Source organism: Sturnus vulgaris, chromosome Z (assembly GCF_052056855.1).
Source record: "Sturnus vulgaris isolate bStuVul1 chromosome Z, bStuVul1.hap1, whole genome shotgun sequence".
Classification (NCBI taxonomy): Eukaryota; Metazoa; Chordata; class Aves; order Passeriformes; family Sturnidae; genus Sturnus; species Sturnus vulgaris.
The window spans coordinates 37,505,761-37,524,159 of record NC_142283.1 but is presented as its reverse complement, the minus strand read 5'-3'; the positions used below and the strand labels follow the sequence as shown (position 1 = coordinate 37,524,159).

The 18,399-nt window shown below is 42.3% G+C and overlaps 1 protein-coding gene across 1 annotated transcript; it reads left to right on the top strand.

The window, feature by feature from the left end:
- The first annotated feature begins 527 nt into the window (after positions 1-527).
- On the top strand, positions 528-17,762 carry LPL (lipoprotein lipase). The gene is made up of 10 exons (XM_014882395.2): positions 528-787; positions 7,584-7,744; positions 7,871-8,050; positions 8,681-8,792; positions 10,589-10,822; positions 11,063-11,305; positions 12,381-12,501; positions 13,286-13,468; positions 14,650-14,754; positions 15,510-17,762. Exons 1-10 carry the CDS (start codon positions 724-726, stop codon positions 15,553-15,555), a joined length of 1,449 nt encoding a protein of 482 aa, XP_014737881.2. The 5' UTR covers positions 528-723; the 3' UTR covers positions 15,556-17,762.
- The last annotated feature ends 637 nt before the right edge of the window (positions 17,763-18,399 follow it).

The window sequence follows — 18,399 nt, the reverse complement described above, 5'->3', positions numbered from 1 at the left end:
ACTTGTATCTCTTCGAGTGCCGGCAAAACAAGGTCTCGGCAAATATTTTTCGAGGAAGGGGCAGAAGGCCCTTTGCAAGCACAGCACAGAAAATGCAGTTGGCTGCATTTACTTGTGCAAAAGAGGAATGGGAAGGAAGACCCCACCAGAGGCATAGCAGAGCTAGGTCGGCATGGGCAGGAAGGACCCAGGGGTGAAACGCCGGGACCGCATCTGGCTGTGCGGACTGGGCTGTGGGAGGACTGTGCGGGCCAGGCGCAAGGAGGGCTCGGAGCCAAGGGCTCTCTGCACGCCCTGCCGAGCCGGGGCCGTGCCGTTCCGCCCCGTTCCGCTCCGCTCCATCCCGCGTCCCGCGGGAGCGCCGAGCCCGAACCCAAACCCGAACCCGAACTCGAGCCCGAGCCCGCCCCACCCCGCCCCGCCCCGCGGCGCTCGCCCAATGGGCGCGGGGGTTCCCGTGCATATTTGCATATTTACATATTTACGTATTTGCATATTTATTTATCTATTTGCATACTGCCCGGGACATAAGGCCGGGCGGGCGCGGCCCTGGCAGTGCTGGGCGCTCCCCGGGCTGCCCTGTCGTTCGCTGCGCTTCTGCGCCGCACTTCTGTTCAGTTACCATAAGTTTTTAAAGCAAAAACCGCACTTACTTACTTTTAATTTTTTTAAACATTTGTTTTCTTTTCGCGCCGAAAGTTGCGTGCCGCGGCGGGAGGCGAGATGTGGAAGAAGGCGTTCCTGGCCGCCGTGTGCCTCTGGCTGCGCTGGGAGCCTGCTCTCGGCGGTGAGTCCCGGGACACGGGGTGCGCGGGATCTGCCTGCTGCTTTTGGGAAGGGGAGGCTCGGGGGAAGGGCTGCCGGTGTGGCGGGAAAGGGCTGCTGGAAATCCTTCCTTTGTGAAGCTACCCCTGGGTGCTTGGGATGCTGCGGGACTCCGGTGGCTTGGAAGGCGCTGGAGAGCAGCACTGGGGGGAAGCTCCATCCTGTTAGGAGAGACCTGGAGCCTGTTGCCCAGACGAAACTCAGGCGCACAACCTGCCGGGCTGATGGGGCGACCTGTTGAGGTTTGGGATCTGTTTTTTTTCCCAGAGACAAGGTGGCTTCCGAGAGTCCCTTGCGTCCCAGCAAGGGATTTGCACAGCAGTAGCACCACGGTAAGGTCCCTCGGCTTCCTCCTCTGTAGGACTCATCCATCCCAGCATCCCAACTTCCTACAGTTCTTGATCCTAGACAAGGCAAGGCTGAGTTTCACCGTAATGCATTCGAGTTGTAGTTAAGCCTGTTATGAGCAGAATCCACTCGGGAAAAAGTGAACAGCGTGTTTTACTCTCTCTAGGTTCGCTTACGGCTGTGCTTGTGCTCAGCCCGTTGTACCTGCACTTGTGCATAGACACCCTGTCCAAGCTAGAGGAAGTGGCAGATGTGCAAATGGTGCTGGATTTTCACTAATGCTCTCTCAATTAATCACAATGTAATTGAAGCTGTTATGAACAAAGAGACTGCTACTTTTCAAGCTTAAGAACTAAGAAAAACTCTTAAAATATTGTTAGCAGTGCCCTGTCCCAGGCTTACTTTCTTACACTGATCTCCTACACATAGTACCTATCTTGAAAAGTTTCTGGCCTTAGAAGAAAGGGTGCCTGTAGCTCCTAGAGCTGCTTTGTGATCCTAAACTGGAATATATAAACAGCCGTTTTTTCTGCTCTGCATGCCTTTGTTACTTCTTTGTGTACCAGGAAGCTGAAGGGAAGTATTCAAAAGTAAGAGGATGGGGTGCTAGGGTACAGCAAAAAGAATGTATTCTAGCTTTGAATCCAATCTTGTGCCATCAGAGACAATCAAAACCAGTTTTCATCACAGTATCCAAGTTCTATACAGTAAAATAACTTTCTTACCAGAGAAAGCTTTCATCTCTGCAGGAGCTGATTTGCCACGGACTTAATAATAATTTCACTATTTCTTCTTAGGAACAGGTTATATAAAAGCAGGTTGTGTGTTCATCCTAAAGCAATTCAAGCCTTTAATTTCACACTCTTCCATGCACATCACAGTAAAAAAAGTTTTTTGAAACCACAGAAAACACATGATCCAACCCTCCAAGAATCCAGAGTATTTTAAAAACAACATAGAAAAAGACTTTCTAGGTCAAGAAAATGTTGGTGCTTCAGGAAAAGATAAAAAACATCGCTAGAAATATATTCAGATCCTTATTTTTACCAGTGTAAATCCAGAGTCAGCATATTTACACTGTTGTGTGATGCAAGCTGCTGGCTTTTTCTGTGGCTTATGTTTGGGATAGACATACCAGGGCAGCTGTGGCATGGCCTTTCACGAAACAATTCATATCTGAGAAGGCACAGAGGTGAGGCTCTCAGGCATCAAGTTGTACTGGAGATTATCATGATCGCTAGGACTCCTAAAAGTTTGCTGGAATCTCCTCTGTGCAGAAGTATTTGCATGATAGGACTTTCTCATGCATCCTTACCTCTACATTACTGGAAAGTCTGACAGTGGTTGCATTTTAATTGTCTTGGGCTAATTCCAGATATCCCAGAGGGACCGATGCATGGCTAGATATCTGCTGGATTGAGTTTCAAATGTCTCAGCTGCAGCTGAGTAAAGAATTGACAGGGAGTACCATGGAGAGGGGTGGGCATCCCTGTGTATAGGGGGAGAACAGCAGTTTGCCAGCTGCAGAATTTGAGCAGGGAAGTTCTTGCTTAGCTTCTGAACTTGTGGCCGGTAGCTTTCCAGAAGTGTTGCTCTTTCCATTGGCCCCACCTGGGAAGTGAAGCAGAACATACTCTCAGGGCTCTGCCATTAAGGAATACATAAATAAACTTGAAGTTGTAATATTTTTGCAGCAAGGTTAAACAATAACCTGATTCCTGAGGTAGGTTTCCTGGGATTGCAACACACAGTAGCCTGCTTTCAGTGTATAGTGTAGATCAAACTAAATGATAACTGATTCTTTGACATAGTCCCTTTTCTACAGCTGACTGTGAGTTTGCTTTAAAACTCTTAGGAGTTCTGACTGATGATGGGTGTATGACTGATTGATGGGTGATCCTAATGCTGATTGTTGGCTGAGGGAAGATTTAACCCAGTTAACTATAGCTGGAAAATGTTCGATGTTACGTGCAGATATTTACTGCCGTGCATGCGTGTGCATGCGTGTCTCTGTGGGCTATAGAAGACACAGTCTAGCAGTATAATTTCTAAGGATCTTTGCACCTAGCTAATAGTATTTCCATTTCTGATTGCATAATGCTAGGAAATTGTTGTTTATCAAAGATTCCATTTTTAAAACCATAGCTCCACTCATTCTGGCAAATGCATTGTTATCATATTTTGGCAACCTGTGTGATGTGGGCAGTTTAACTTTTGATTAATATTTCAGATGTTGTTACTTCCTCAAGACTCACATTCTCCACCCAGCTGAACATTAGTAAACAGTTTCACAATCAAAATAATTTGCCAAGTTACCTTGGGCTTTCTGTGAAAGAAACTTGAAACTGAATTCTCTTGGTAAGTGTGTCAGAATGCCTAAAGTCAGCGGGAGGCTTTCAAAATTGATAATTGATAGGAGTCCCTAACTGAAAGGAATTTCACGAGTTGCAAGTCCAAAGTGTCACAAACTTTGAACAGGAAAAACAAAACTACTGACTTCCCAGTTAGTAAGCTTCCCCCTCCCACCCCGCCCCCCTCCCCCCCCCCCCCCCCCCCCCCACTTTCTCAGAATTCTTTGAGGTTGCTGCACAGGATAGCTTTTTTTTTTTTTTTTTCTTTAAATATGGAAACTCATATTGTGGAAGTAGTGGTGTAAGAAAAGTGTATAGCATGACAAAAAAGTGAGGTTTTGGTGATGCAGCCTGAAAAGCCAGCTTCCATCTGGAAGCAGTCATTTAATTCTTAATTCTGGTCCCTTAATTCTGCTTCAGTCCCCTAAAAAATCCCTTTATAGGTCATGTTAACTGTGAACATATAGCAGTAGACAGAAAATTTTGTTTTGCAACAAGTGCTTGTATTTGTAACTGTGGGCCTGGAAGCTTTGGCAGTGCATAACACATGCCTTTGTAACTTTGCTGAACGATGTCTGGGAAAGTGTAGATTTTAGCAAAAGCATGGATTTCTTTTTTGTCTGCATGTGTTTACTTCCAGTCTGTTTTATTCAAAGGCCTTGTTTAGAAATGGGACTTACATTCTTGTCATGAAAAGCTGCTTTGGTATCTTAACATGGATGTATGTATATTTCTTGGTATCTAATTTCTGTACCTACATTATGAAAAATGCAATGTTAATTCAGATACATTTCTGTCCACCTTTCAGAAATATGCTGAAAACTATCTCTTTTTGGGTTTTCTGTGGTTTAATTAAGTTGTTAAAACATCGTATTAACTAAACTGTGATGAGTGTGTACTTTGTCCGTCTCTGCACTTCTTTGTGTAAGACTGTAAGAATGAGGCCCACTGTCACTGTCTCAGGACATTATTCAAGGAGACTTCTCCCTTTGAATCTGTGAGGAAAAGGTCTGTGGCAAAGGTCTACGAATGACAAAGTTTGGTTCTGAATAATTTTTAAAGAGACCAGGAAAAACAATAAGGAATGAAAGCAGAAGTGGGAAATACTAATTTTCTGAAGTGATATGCTGTGTAACTTTTCTGCTTCAGGTTAAAGCATGGTACATGTAGGTGTTGGTCTGTGTGGTAAGTGTGTACAGACTTAGTGCACCTGTATTCTGCAGGGATGTGAGGTGGTACTGCAGCATGTGTGCAGCACATTAGGTGTAGACAAGACATCTTCTGCTCTGAGCTGTACAGAATTTGCAAAGCCAAACTCAGGCAAATTCCAAGGAAAGCTTCTTGATGAGCACACCGTGCAGAAGTCTGTAATAAGCTCCACTACACACACACTTCTCTCATCCAAACAGTATCTTGCCTGCTAGGAACTGACCATGTGTGGACATAAGATAGCATGACACTTTTTGTGGGCATAAGATGATAACCGTAATTTCTTCTGACTTTCTAATTCCTCATACAACATAGTTAAATGAGAGAACTGACTGCCTGCCATTTCCCTAACTCATGGGCTGTTGCTTTGCAGCTGCTGCTTTCCTGGTAGTGATTGTATCTCAGTGATTTTATTTTCTCAAATCTCCATCAAAGATTTTTAGACTAAAACACGAAAATATGTGTGAAGCACTTAACACATCTTCAGTGGCAGATGCCACTGTACTGCAGTTTTTCTAAGCTTGGTGCACTTTTCCAAGTGTACCCTTAAGTATACTACACTTAGAATTGTAAATTTCCTATTAACTTGTTTTCAAAAGAGCTGCGGTTTGACCTTACATGCAAATTCTAGCATGTGTTTGTAATTGAAAACACACTACAAGACAGGATATCAATGTAATTTAGATATTGGATGATTATCAGATAAATGTAATCCAGAAGGGAAATGATATCTAGGTATGAAAGGAAGCACTATTAGCTAGTGAGCAGGTGGACTATTCTTGTTCGACTTCCTGTACTAGGAGGGAATATACATAATTGAAAGTCCTAGCGTTGTATGCCTTACAGTTGAAAGCTGTTCTTGTTCCTTTCAAGGTTTTACTGATTCACATCTGAGTGAAAGGTTATAGCTGATATTTAACCAGCCCAGCTTTTGTGATTTTTCTTTTTCTGGCTAAAAAGTAAATAATACAGGTCTAAAGATTTGTTCAAGAAATGTTTTATACTGTCAGTTGGTTGCAAAAAGAAATTTTGAACTTGTAAAAATATAGAAAAGGTGCAAACATTTGGTTAGTTTGGCAAATTTAGCTTTCATTAGTGGGTAAAATGTTATATTTACCATTATGTGAATACTTCTACTGGTAGAAGGAAGGGTAAGGTCTATGAAAAACACCTTTCTTTAGGAGGAAGGAGGCAGGAAGGGGGCCCTCAGTGTAATTATCCTGGATTAGCTAGCCAGCCTAGCACAGTCAAGGTCAAAACCTAAAGCTGAGTACTGCCTCTGTTCAGTGAACGGTTCTTGCTTTCCTGCATGTGCTTTGACAGGTGAGAAATCAAGCTGAACTCGGGCAATGCTAAGCCATTGATTATGGCTGACAAGTTTCTCTGAGACTGCTACATAAGCATTTGTTGCAAAGCTCTGTGCTGGTTTTAGAGCTAATGCAAGAGGTAAGACCCTGATTTCTTGTGACCCTCCAAGAACAGCAAGGACTTCCCAGACTTTATAGAGCTCCCAGAGGTGAGGTCAGGCATAAGGCTGTGCCTTGCTGTGTGTAGTAGCTTGAATGAGAAGAACAGAAAAACTGTTTTGGAGAAGACTTAATTGTTAGTTATTTATCACCTGAGTGATGCAGCACAACTTTATGCAGGAAATGCAAATCTACCAATTATCATAGAAAACCTCTTCTGCAATGGGAAAAAGGAGTGGAATTCTGTTTTGCCTGCCTAGCGTAAGGTCCTTACCTTGTTCATTTTTATTCCCCATGGTGGCTTGGAGCCATTCATTAATGTGTGTTTAAGAGTTTGTGAAAGGTTGGTGGTCTTGATGCCAGGAAAGACAATGCTGAGCAGGACAGAGTTGGCCCAAGTTCATCTGTACTTGAAAAACAGGCTATCAATATTTGCCTAACTCAAGTTGCCAAACTGGGGCCTGGGTTTTGAAAAGTTAATTACAGAGTATTCTGTACATAGAGGCATTTAAGAGTTGAATCAGTCATAAAAAGAGGAGACATTTAAGTTTCTTCCCAAAAGAAATAATGAGTATGAAGCGTAAAGTCACTTCTCTGTCTTGGCAGGAAAAGGAGTACTTAAATTTTGAAGCAGGATTTGGAGGGAGTGATCTTTGCAGGCCACGACATACTTTGTTACCACCAGTACACGATCTGCACCTCCTTCTCAGCCTCCTTCCCTCTGCTTCAGGCAGAGAAAATATTTTTCTGAGGCTTAATTTTCTGTAGATTATCAGACCTGAAAACGTACTGCAAAAATAGACTGCTGGTTTGCTATTCAGTTTCTCTGATGGGTGTCTGATCTTCTCACCTGCTATTTGTTGGTAAAACTTAAAACTAGTATTTTATAAAGCACTGGTGACTTCACAGCTTTTAATGCACTGCAACTACGTGGTGTTATAAAAGGCCTTGTTAGGCAGTGATTATTGATGAGGTGATGTAGAAAATACACCAGCAAAATATGTAATAGTATGGTAATAACTCTCTGCTTTCCTGGATGCCTGTCGGTGACTCTCCTGTGCAGTTTTCTGTACTCTTGGGATACTTATGAGGTTTCCTGCTTAACGCAATGGGGAAAATACTGACTCTTAAAATGGATTCATACCTCTCTGACAGCTCAGCAGATTCTTACTGTTTTAGCAGGACCTTGGAATGGGGGAAATTTTCACCCTTTGATTTCCCCTTTACACGGCTGTTGTATGTTCCATTGAGTGCTGTAGGAAATGAAAACCAGATATCCTATTTCTTGACTGCTCCAGATATCTCTCCAACATTGTGCCTGTGCCTCCTGACTTTGTCCTAGTACTCCTAAAACTCTGCTATGTTTTTTGTGCTCTTACAACAGGTGAAAACAATTTTGAGGGAATCGAGAGCAAGTTTTCTTTACGGACGCCTGCAGAGCCCGATGAAGATGTCTGCTACCTGGTTCCTGGGCAGGTGGACAGCCTGGCACAGTGCAACTTCAATCACACCAGTAAAACCTTCGTGGTCATCCACGGGTGGACGGTAAGACGAAGTGGGAGGCATCTCCCTTTTAACCACACATCGCATAAAGTGTGCAGAAGTGTCTTACAGATATATTAATATATCTCCTATTTTAATTTTAATTATTAAAATCATCAAAACCAACAGGTGACAGGGATGTATGAAAGTTGGGTCCCAAAGCTGGTGGATGCCCTGTACAAGAGGGAGCCTGACTCCAACGTCATTGTGGTGGATTGGCTAGTTCGAGCTCAGCAGCACTATCCCGTGTCTGCTGCGTACACCAGGCTGGTGGGAAGGGATGTTGCTACGTTTATTGATTGGATGGAGGTAAGACGTGGAGACAAGTCTCACATTCTATGTAATGTCATTCGAGACAAAACAGCAATGATGCAGCATGTTAGTCATCTCCTGCTGGGTAGATGGAGTTAAACTCTTGCAGACAGTAGTTGTGCTGGACTGGTAAAATTCCGGCCTTGATTTACTGGCTATCTCCTACTCAGAGGCCTTCTGTACTGCATTCCAGAAACTTTACCTTGTGGTTTGTGGGGTCCTGTGGCCCCAGAGCATTTCTGAGGGCTCTGTGAGAGGTAGCTATGAAAGACAGGTTCCTATATATTCTACAGTAGCCAGCCCTTGGGAATTAGAAATGTGCCCTGCCTTAGGAGATCCAGAAACTGCTGAGTAGCGAGTGGCTGAAAACCTTTATATAATAAACAGCCCTGTGTTCTGTCCTTTATTTTGCATTCCTCATGGTTTAGATTTTGGCCATAAATTAGTTACGTGATGAAATCTTCAATGACACAAAATTATGATAACTGTATTTCTGAATAAACTGTGTTTCTTCTATTATTCATGGCTCAAACAAAATCCCAGTATTAGCAAAACATTTTATTTTGTGTCTTCTGATGTTTTTTTGTATTTAGTTGTGTATTTTAAACGAATTATTCCCTTCTGCAGGAGCAATTCAATTATCCTCTCAACAATCTTCACTTGCTGGGGTACAGTCTAGGTGCCCATGCTGCTGGGATTGCTGGGAACCTGGCCAAAAAGAAGGTGAACAGAATTACTGGTAAGAAAACCTGTGACTGTAGAGTGGAGAGTTGCATCTCTTCCATACTGAAATATTATGTTCCACTGAAAAATCACCAGAATGTTTGTTTCTTGCTGGCAGTACTTTGGTTATATATTCATTATTTAATGAAACAGCAGGGCTGATATTTCTGGAGTAGAACTGGAAAAAGATTCAGGAAATAACAACAACGGTGGTGAGTGAGAAGCCTTTATTTGCTTCCTTACAAGAAATGAGTGAGTAGGCCCTGATAAAAGAGTAGCTTGGCAGGGCTGTGGTGGGGACTGACCAAACCATGGCTCAGAAAAGGTCACGGTATCACTTGCAGCATGAGAAATTCAGTGGGTTGTATTTATCCAGGCAGTCATTCCTTGCAGCTGATGAGAGCTATTGAAAGAGAACAGGAAGTAAATTCCACTGCAGCAGGTTTAGTACCTGCAGAATTCTGCCATGGGATGATGCAAGAAGTTTATATAGGCTCAAAGGGAGACTGGACGGATAACCAGAAGAAATCCAGTGTGGGTTATTACAGAGTTAATCATAATAGGATCAAAAATATTCTAGGCTGGAAATAATACTGTGAGAATTTGGGGAAGACATATATTTGCTCTGTTGCTATGTCTGCTTAGATTTCTGTTTAAGGTGATTTTTGGAGCCTGAGGCTCTGGTGCTGGTTTACAACCCAGCACCTGGACAGCTGAGCCCCTAGCACTGATCTCAGTGACAAAGGAATTGTCAGCATCAGCAAATGTGGCTAAGAAAATTGCTCATCTGTGGTGCCTTTGTTGCTGAGAGAGATTGGGAGCACCATTCAGAAGGGAGCCTAGCTCCTGGCACCCTTTAGTCTTTCACCTGAGCCTGGCTGTCATCCCAGATCCACAGGCATGTTGAGAGCTGGGCTAGCAGTCACATCTAGAAAGGTCGAGTCCGAGAGGTGGCAGATAAAAGTCAGGAGGCCAAAGCGTTAGTCCCTCTGCCCTTCCTTTCTCGAAGCTGCAGCTTTTCTGCTTTCACTGAGACTGCCAAATCACTGATATGTCAGTACCCTCTCTTGTGACTCCACAGTTGCTCTTGGTGCTGAGGATGAACTTTTCCCTGGGGAAAGCACAGGGAGCAACGTAGTGTAACCCCTGAAGCCCTCACAGCTGAGGGGGAGGCAGCTCACACCAGGTACAGCTAACTGTGGGTGAACAGCACAGGTGCCTGTCCCTAGCTGAGGGCTGCAGAAAGACGTGTCCCTTCAGCCGTCTCTCAGGTTGTTATCTGAACAGGAGATAGTAGTTGTTCACTGGCAGTGTAGTTCTGGGTTTTTTTGATGTTAGTGTTGCTGCAGCAACAGTTTATCATAATAATCCCCTTCCCCTTAGGTATGTAGACACTGAAAGCCTCATTTATGTTTCCCACTTGTTCCCCTGGCATGGAGTTATCAGCAAGACTTTTCCACACTTCAGACACTTCAAATACAAGTTCTGCGGTTCTTGACAAGAGAGGAAGACATTGAGAAAATACTTTTGAGCTTATTTCTTCCATCCACTGGAAATGCTACTGCTCTGAGGAAGTTAGCTGGGGTTCCTTCCATGTGTTTACATACATTTTTATTTTTTTTAAGCAGTGACAACATTTCAAGGTAGTGCATTTGATTCTCCTGTATGTTATTTAAATGATCCATCTCTAATGGCTGCAGGAAAACTCAATAATCCAGCTCAATGTGGCAGCTGAGTTTGGCATTTATTATCAATGTGAGTATCTTGGGCAGGAAATAATTTCAGTTTTCCTTTGTGGTTTGCCCCATAAAGGGCTGGATCCTGCTGGTCCTACCTTTGAGTATGCTGATGAACTCACCCGCCTCTCCCCGGATGATGCTGAGTTTGTGGATGTCCTACACACCTACACCCGAGGCTCTCCAGACCGCAGCATTGGGATCCAGAAACCTGTTGGACACATTGATATTTATCCCAATGGTGGAGGTTTCCAGCCAGGTTGCAATTTTGGGGAAGCACTGCGTCTGATCGCTGAGAAAGGCCTTGGAGGTGAGGTTGCTCTGAAACAAACAGTGTAACATTCTGAGGGAAACCCGAATGGCCCTGCAAGAAGTCTTGCAAGGATAGATCTCTGAGAGGCACAGGAATGTGGTATTTCAAGTGCTTTTAAGAGTCATCCTGTAAAGCCCAGCTCTGCCATAGTGGATCATGCCTGTTGACAGCATTGCTTAGGGGTTTATATTATTATATGCATACGTTTATACATATTACACATTTTCATTTTTCAAGATGTGGACCAGCTGGTGAAATGCTCCCATGAACGATCCATCCACCTCTTCATTGACTCTCTCCTGAATGAGGAGAAGCCCAGCATGGCCTACCGCTGTAACACCAAGGAGGCCTTTGAGAAGGGCCTCTGCCTGAGCTGCCGCAAGAACCGCTGCAACAATTTGGGCTACAAGGTCAACAGAGTGAGAACAAAGAGAAACACCAAAATGTATCTGAAAACCCGTGCTCAGATGCCCTATAAAGGTAGGCACTCCTTGCTTACTGGTGAGCAAGAGTGGCGCTTGTGCCCAGCCGTGTGCCTGGTGGCCATGGGCTGCAGGGGGGAATATTGCTGCTTTGGTGCCCGTGGTGAGCAGGCGGATATCTGGCCTGTCGTTTGCCATTGAACACAAGTCTCAGACAAAAGTATTGTCTTACTGGAGGTGTGGGGGAGAGTACGAAAAGAAAGGTATTTTGTAACAAGTTTCCAAGTAGCAAAAGTTAGACTTCCTCTGCTGCCAGATCGCTTGAAACTTTTTCAGTGGTTTTCATCCAAATGATTATTTCCTTCTGCTGAGGAAATAATCAGCAAAACTCAGTCTAGTGAGCACCTTATTTAAAGATATGCAAGCATCAGATTTGTGCCTTTGGTAGTGCACTTGCTAGAGGAGCACCAGCCCTCATTAAAATATCACAGCCCTTGTTGATTCCAGTTGCTGCTGTGGGAGGTCTGAGAATGACAATGCCGGAGAGAACTGAGAGGCTTTCAGCTAGGAAAATAGTGTTGGATCTTACTGCTTTATTTTCCTCCTTAGCTTTGCCTGTACCCTATGGTATGCTTATAGCGTGCATTGTGTGATGGACCAGCAATCAAAAGACACATTTCTGCACTGTTAGAGCAGCTGCAAGACTGTTCTGTTGGCATCTGGTGCTTAATCTGCAGTGTCAATGGGTTGATTTTTTTTTCCCTTTTACCAAGCTTCCTGTAAGAGAAGGGCACAGCTCACTTGTTTCAAGCCACGTACAGCAAGTCTCATATGTTCAGTAGCAGGGTTGAAGGTGATACTGCATACTCTGGGGTTATTACAGTGTCAGCTTGAGTGCAGAGTTTAGGTGCAAGAGCTGCAAAGGTGTTCTTTAATGGTGATTGCCTCGCATGCTAGTATTTATGTTCTAACAAAAGTAGTTCCTTGAACACCCACAGGGAAATAAACTCATTTTAGTGAAGTTGGCATATTCCAGCCTAGGATTTGCAGAGGTGAGGCAGGGTGGTTTTGTCATCAGCTGTCTCTTTGGAGATTGAATTTTCCTAATGGCATTTTATTTCCTTTTCTTTCAGTCTTTCATTACCAGGTCAAGATCCATTTCTTTGGAAAGACAGACATGACCAAGACAAATCAGCCATTCCTGATATCTCTCTATGGCACTCTAGATGAGAGTGAGAACATTGGTTTCACACTGTAAGTAGCTACAGAAACAGCTGCAAAGTACTGTTGAGTTTACCTAAATTTGTTGAAGTCTCAACTGCAAAACTTGTTCTAGCTCCACCTACAGTAATCTTACAGGGTCCCAGAATCTGTTCTTGTCCTTGATGAAGGAGTTCCATTCACTTCTGAAGCTAATGAACCAAACCCTACAGGGGCTCTTCTTGATAAGACATCTGAAATACGGAAACGTGAATTCTGACTTGTGACTCCGCCTAATAAGAATTTTTTAGTGCTTTCTTATTTTCTTCTCAGTGTCTTTATACCATGTTAAATCTTCTTAAAAGCAGACTTATGCATCTGAAAGTCCCAGCACAAAAGCTGAGGGGGACTTGGGATTTGCTTTCACATCTCTGCAAATAAGCAGAAGTTTGTATGTACATCCCTAGACACAGGCTGGCAAGGAATGGAGCTGGAAAACACCAAAGCCTGTTTTCTGCTCTGAGGAATGTAGACTGTTTATTGGTGGTGGTTGTTTGGCTTTTCTGAGAGTTACCAGCACAAGAGAGGACAACCCTTGCCTGGCAGACTGTCCCAGGATTTTACCAGTCTTGCTACAGAAGGAAGTTCCTTTTGCCTCTACAAAAGGTAGAGGCTTTTTTTCCTTACTTCATCCATCAAGACTATGCAGAAAGTTGCTTCCTCCTCTGGAGTACAAAAATTCGAGGTTCTATTGCACCTTAATTTTCTTTGTCTGTCCAAGAATTTCAGATGTGTTTTTTTGTTTGTTTGTTTGTTTTCCTTATTCTTCTCCCCATAGGCCTGAAGTCTCCTCAAACAAGACATTTTCCTTCCTGATTTACACAGAAGTGGATATTGGAGACCTGCTTATGCTGAAGCTGCAGTGGGAAAAAGACACCTTCTTCAGCTGGTCAGACTGGTGGAGTCCTTTAACGTTTGACATCCAGAGAATCAGAGTGAAGTCAGGAGAAACTCAGAAAAAGTACCTTGTTTTGATTGTTATAAGCTATATTAGTTCTAATAGTGCTTCCTGATTTCTGATATCTCACAGACTGAGGCAAACATGTTAAGCAGTTACAAATAGGTGCAGCATAATGATAATCAGGGCCTCAGTGTTATCAAACCACTTTTTATATCAGCCAGGTTCAGTCGTTTACTTCCACTGGGATCTGCAGTTTTTAGTCTTACTCCCATGTAATTAATTTGTATCCCACTATTCTATCTACTTGAGGTTAGTTGTAATATGCAGGAGAACATCTCCTTGAACCAGCATCTGTGACTGTGTTTGCAATCTCTGTCCTTCTTTTCATGCCGGGTATTTGCATAGGTTTTGTTACAAAGAACATGCTTAGATGGAGACTTTTAGAAATCCTTCCAAAAATGTGTTTGTGCAAGAAATTATAATTTAGTTAAGTTGGATTTTTTAAGGGGTGGAATACCTGAATGGTGGGTGAAAACTGAAACACGTGACTGTTGCAGGACATTGCTAATGGGTGAATGTTGAAATATCAAAGTCTGAACAGAAGTGCTTTGACATGAATCTTTTGAAGTACTCATATTCACTAAACATCAGATCTGTTTGCAGAACATGGGCCCAGAACAGAGTATGTGTGTCCTACGTATAGTATAGTAAAGAATAATAAGTTCCTTCTTTGAATAAACAGGTCAGTCACTTGATCAAAGAACAGTTATCAGAGCTGAACAAATATAGGGGTGGAGAAAGTACTGATAAATGGAAAAGCAAGTGCTCGTGTTTTCTGGAAATTGTAACCTACTTCGTTTGCAAACATTTGAGGGAGTATGGCTTTCTTCCAAGTTCATTCACCTGACGAAAAACTCACATAAAGACTGGTGTAAATAAAGATCCAAGAGACTTTGGGATAGGACTTCTGCTGTCTTAGCCACAAGAAGATTTTTTGCAAAGGATCAGTGAAAGTTATGGCTATGCTTTGATGCCCATGTATAATTCATTTACCAGTTCTTGCACAGCATTTCCTTTGTTGCAGAATTTTCTTTTAAAAATAACTTTCTAGCAAGCCTGCGAAGTAGCAGTGCCCCACGTGACAAAGTATAAAGACTGTTTCCAAGCACCAGCCTTCTTTCTAAGATTAAAAAAGGATGTTTGGCTCAGTCATGTGATTTTTCCAATATTTTTTTCCACAGAGTGGTGTTCTGTTCTCGAGATGGCACCTCACGTCTCAGCAAGGGAGAAGACCCAGCAATATTTGTGAAATGCTCGGAGCAGCCCGTCAACAGGAAGAGAGGAGGGTATGAGTAATCACTATTGGTTTTAGATTGTTTTATTACCACTTGGGCAGTAATAAAACTTACCCTTTAATTGACTTGTGCACTAGTCTTCTCAAGGCTTGAGAAGCATCACAGCTCAGACTACCCAGCAGCTTGCTTATCGCCACTTTTTAGCAGCTTAAAAGCTCTTTGCTGGCTTCTCTGCTAACCATCTAATGTGGTTGTTGGCATGTCTGCAAAGCCAGTGCTGGCCACTGCCTCTTACAGAATGAGGGACTGTTAGAGAGGGTTACAGACAAGGCACTAGAGTGAATTCCTGCGATTTTCATCTCTTTGGATGAGAGATCCTGCCTTTCTTTAATAGCCCTTTAGTGCACTTTAGTATTTTTATCAGTAATTCTCCTGACCCAGATTAAATGTGAGGACAATCCTTGGACTTCACCCACTGAAGTCTGAGATAGAGAAGTGGTTATATTTATTTTAGTTCGATAGCTGTGTGTGAATGGTCTCATGGGGACACTTCTGGACTGAGATCTAGCTCTGCATAAAAATGCACATGTGCTTGGCTGCTACTCTGGGGCAATGACCTGGGCAGGCCTTGAGTGTGTATATCTGTGTGTATCTGACATAAAACCAAGCAGAAGCCAAGAGAAGCCCTAGCACGTCATTTATCTTCCTGTTAAGTAGGGAGTTTTAAAATCTTAGTTCTCAAAAGTAAGACAAGAGAACAAGTGTCTTAAATCTTCCTCATCACCTTAAATTTTTTTTTTCCACAGTTCCAAGAAAACCTCGAAAGAAAATTCTGCTCATGAATCTGCTTAAGTGACAAGAACAAAGATTTTTCACACTGGGGAGGAGAAAAGTCTGTTCATCCCTGTGGACTGGATGTTCAGAACCAAATATATAGAAATATTTATCCATTGCTGGATTTTTGCCTGCTATTCCTAGCTATTTGAGAGACTTCTTGTAAAAAAGTCTCAGCATATGAAGTTACTAACCATAAAGATACATTATCCAAATAGTTAAAAACAGAAAGAAACCTGCAAAACAACTTGCCAAAAGTTTGGAGTGCTGAAAAGATAGAGGTAATTTTGCTTAATCATGGTGCCTTGTGACAAGGTTTCTTGACATCAGATCTTACATAGCAATTTTTTAATATTTATTGGAAAGAAACAAAGCCCTGTACTTGGTTTTATTTTTTGTTGTTGTTTCTGTTTTGTTTGGCTTGGGGTTTTTTTTTGGTTAGTTGGTTTTTTTGTTCTTTTCAGGAGTCATTTGAAACTAGATGGATTTTTTTCTGTCTTGGCTAACTGAATTTTCAGGCAGTTCAGTGGCGAGAGTTCATAGTTTTCAAGTGTATGTTTAGCAAATAAGTGGGTTTCCCATGTGAAAAAGAAACCACCTTTGCTGTGTGTAATACTAGAAGGTGTCAGGGACTGACTTAATATGGGGATGAATTTTTTTAGTTTGTGGTTATGAATGTATGTAATTAGGGGTAGATGCCAGTGCTGCTTAGCAGTATGATCTGTTAAGCTATATATTTCTACGCTGCTTACCCTGGAATAAATAACAGCTGTGAGAGAAGGTAGCAATGCCAGTGTCTTATGCAGACATTTCATACTTTATCTATGCTTTCAGTTATAGCACACGAAACTGTCTAGCCTTCAACACTGTGAAAATGGAACTGCAGAGGAACTGAGCTACCAGAAAATGCAGGATATTTCAGATATTTCCCCCACCCTCCACCCTCTCCCTGCTTGCTTGCGTCATGTATGCCAAAACTGTCACATTTTCTCTGCTCTTTAACACCAAGTGTCAGTCATGCAGCTGAGTGGCTGCTGTATGCAGCTTTCAGTGCAAGTGAATCCACTTGATAGCTGACAAGGATGCTCATACCTCCTCGTACTGAAATTGTGACTGCCAGTGATCCACTTCAGTTTGTTTCTTGGCTGTGGTACAGTGCTAGGAGCTGCTTAGTTTTCTGCCATGAGATGGAATTCAGCAGGAAGCAGGAGCTGAGCCAGTTAAAAGCAGCCTAGTTGTGTGCTCCTCAAGAAGGAGTGCTCTGAAAAACACTCAGATTAGCCATGCTGCAAGTTTAAAAAAATAGGTATATTGAAGGCAGTCTGCTTCCCAATTTTTAAGTAACTTATGATTTTTCTAGTGTGCTGAAAGGTTCCATAGCCCTCTTTTAACTTTCTAGGGGGTAAACAAATGCTGGGGAGGTACAAGCGCTTGAAGGTGGATATTTGGAGAAATGTAATGTTAAGTATTGATGCTGGGTGTTGTAGTCTTTCGCTGCATGTGCAAGACAGCATGGAGACGGTGATTTATCCAATATTATCCCGTCTTAAAAGCAAAGCAAAAAAATGTGTGTGTTTATGTGCACAATTTGTTTCCTATTTCCAACTGTAGCTGCTAGTATATTTGGGGATAAAAGCCTTAAACAGTGCAATATGTTGGAATATTAATAGCTCTGAATTTGCTCACATTTGATTTCACATTTGATTAAACCACAGCAGAGATGTGATGAGTCACTGAGGGTGGGGTTGAGTATTGAGCCACTGCATTTCAGACCTCTAAAAATAAATACAATGATTTATTCCCTATAGTTTCCACATTGTGATGCAATTTTCTCTTAAAAGTTAAATTCTTCAGAAGCAAAGTATCTGGACAACTGTGCTCTTAATACATGATCAAATGCAAACAAATTTAGAATTTGGATACAAAATAGTGAAGGTTCTTTTCATAAGGAAACATGATTTAGCTTTGGATGTTATTTATTAGCTGTAAATAAGATATTTATGAGTGTAAAGGTAGTTTGTATATATTGCTATAAGTTGCTGACAGTCTCTGCATTAATACAGTTGTGTAGTATTAATCCTGTATATAGCTTTCAGAGATTTTTATCAACAAGCCACTTACATTACATTGTTTCCTATGTCATTAATACACTTTTTTTTGTTAGAAATCTCCTCAGTTTTGTATAGAACAGAAACCTTTGGTTTTAATAAAATTCTCAAACTGAATCTGAAGTCACTACTTTCCTTTTGATGAAACTATCTGCTGTATACCTTTTATGTGAAGGCCAGAGCCTATACTGGAATTCTGGGCTTAAAGGATAGAATGAGACACTAGAAAAAAAGGGCAATGTGTGATTTCTGCACTGCTCTCCCCCATTTCATTTCGGGAAATGCAAAACTCATGTACTAAGACATCAAGAAATCACCGTGTGGAAGAAAGCATCCCACATCATAAAACAAGTAGCTTTTCAGCTGCAGTTAGTGGTTTTCAAGTTTCAGGCCATTTTAAGAACAGTCTAAAAACTGTCCTTATTTTGAAAGGTTGTTTGTTTTTTTTTTTTGAGGTGTCAGCAGAACTATGCTTCTGCTCCATGTTTTACCAAAATAGAAATGTTCTGACCCTGTGGGTGCAGGAGGAAAGCACCAGTCCCTCAGTCCCTTACCACCACTATTGTTTAAGGTAGTAACAGTGAAAAATCACTTTCAACCATGTGTTACGAGTTCAGCTGAGCTCAAGAATGGTTGCCACCAGAACAGTTTGCTCTGTCACACACAGCAAGGCTCTGTCCAGGCAATGGAGCAGGATTGCTGGAATTAAGGAGAGTTGTAGTGACACACACATGGGGGGTGATATCAGGAGTAA

Excerpts from the sequence above, each read along its gene's own strand:
- LPL (XM_014882395.2), top strand. The coding sequence starts at position 724 with ATGTGGAAGAAGGCGTTCCTGGCCGCCGTGTGCCTCTGGCTGCGCTGG. Across the intron at positions 8,051-8,680 it reads CGTTTATTGATTGGATGGAG|GAGCAATTCAATTATCCTCT; the intron begins GTAAGACGTGGA and ends TCCCTTCTGCAG. Across the intron at positions 10,823-11,062 it reads CGCTGAGAAAGGCCTTGGAG|ATGTGGACCAGCTGGTGAAA; the intron begins GTGAGGTTGCTC and ends TCATTTTTCAAG.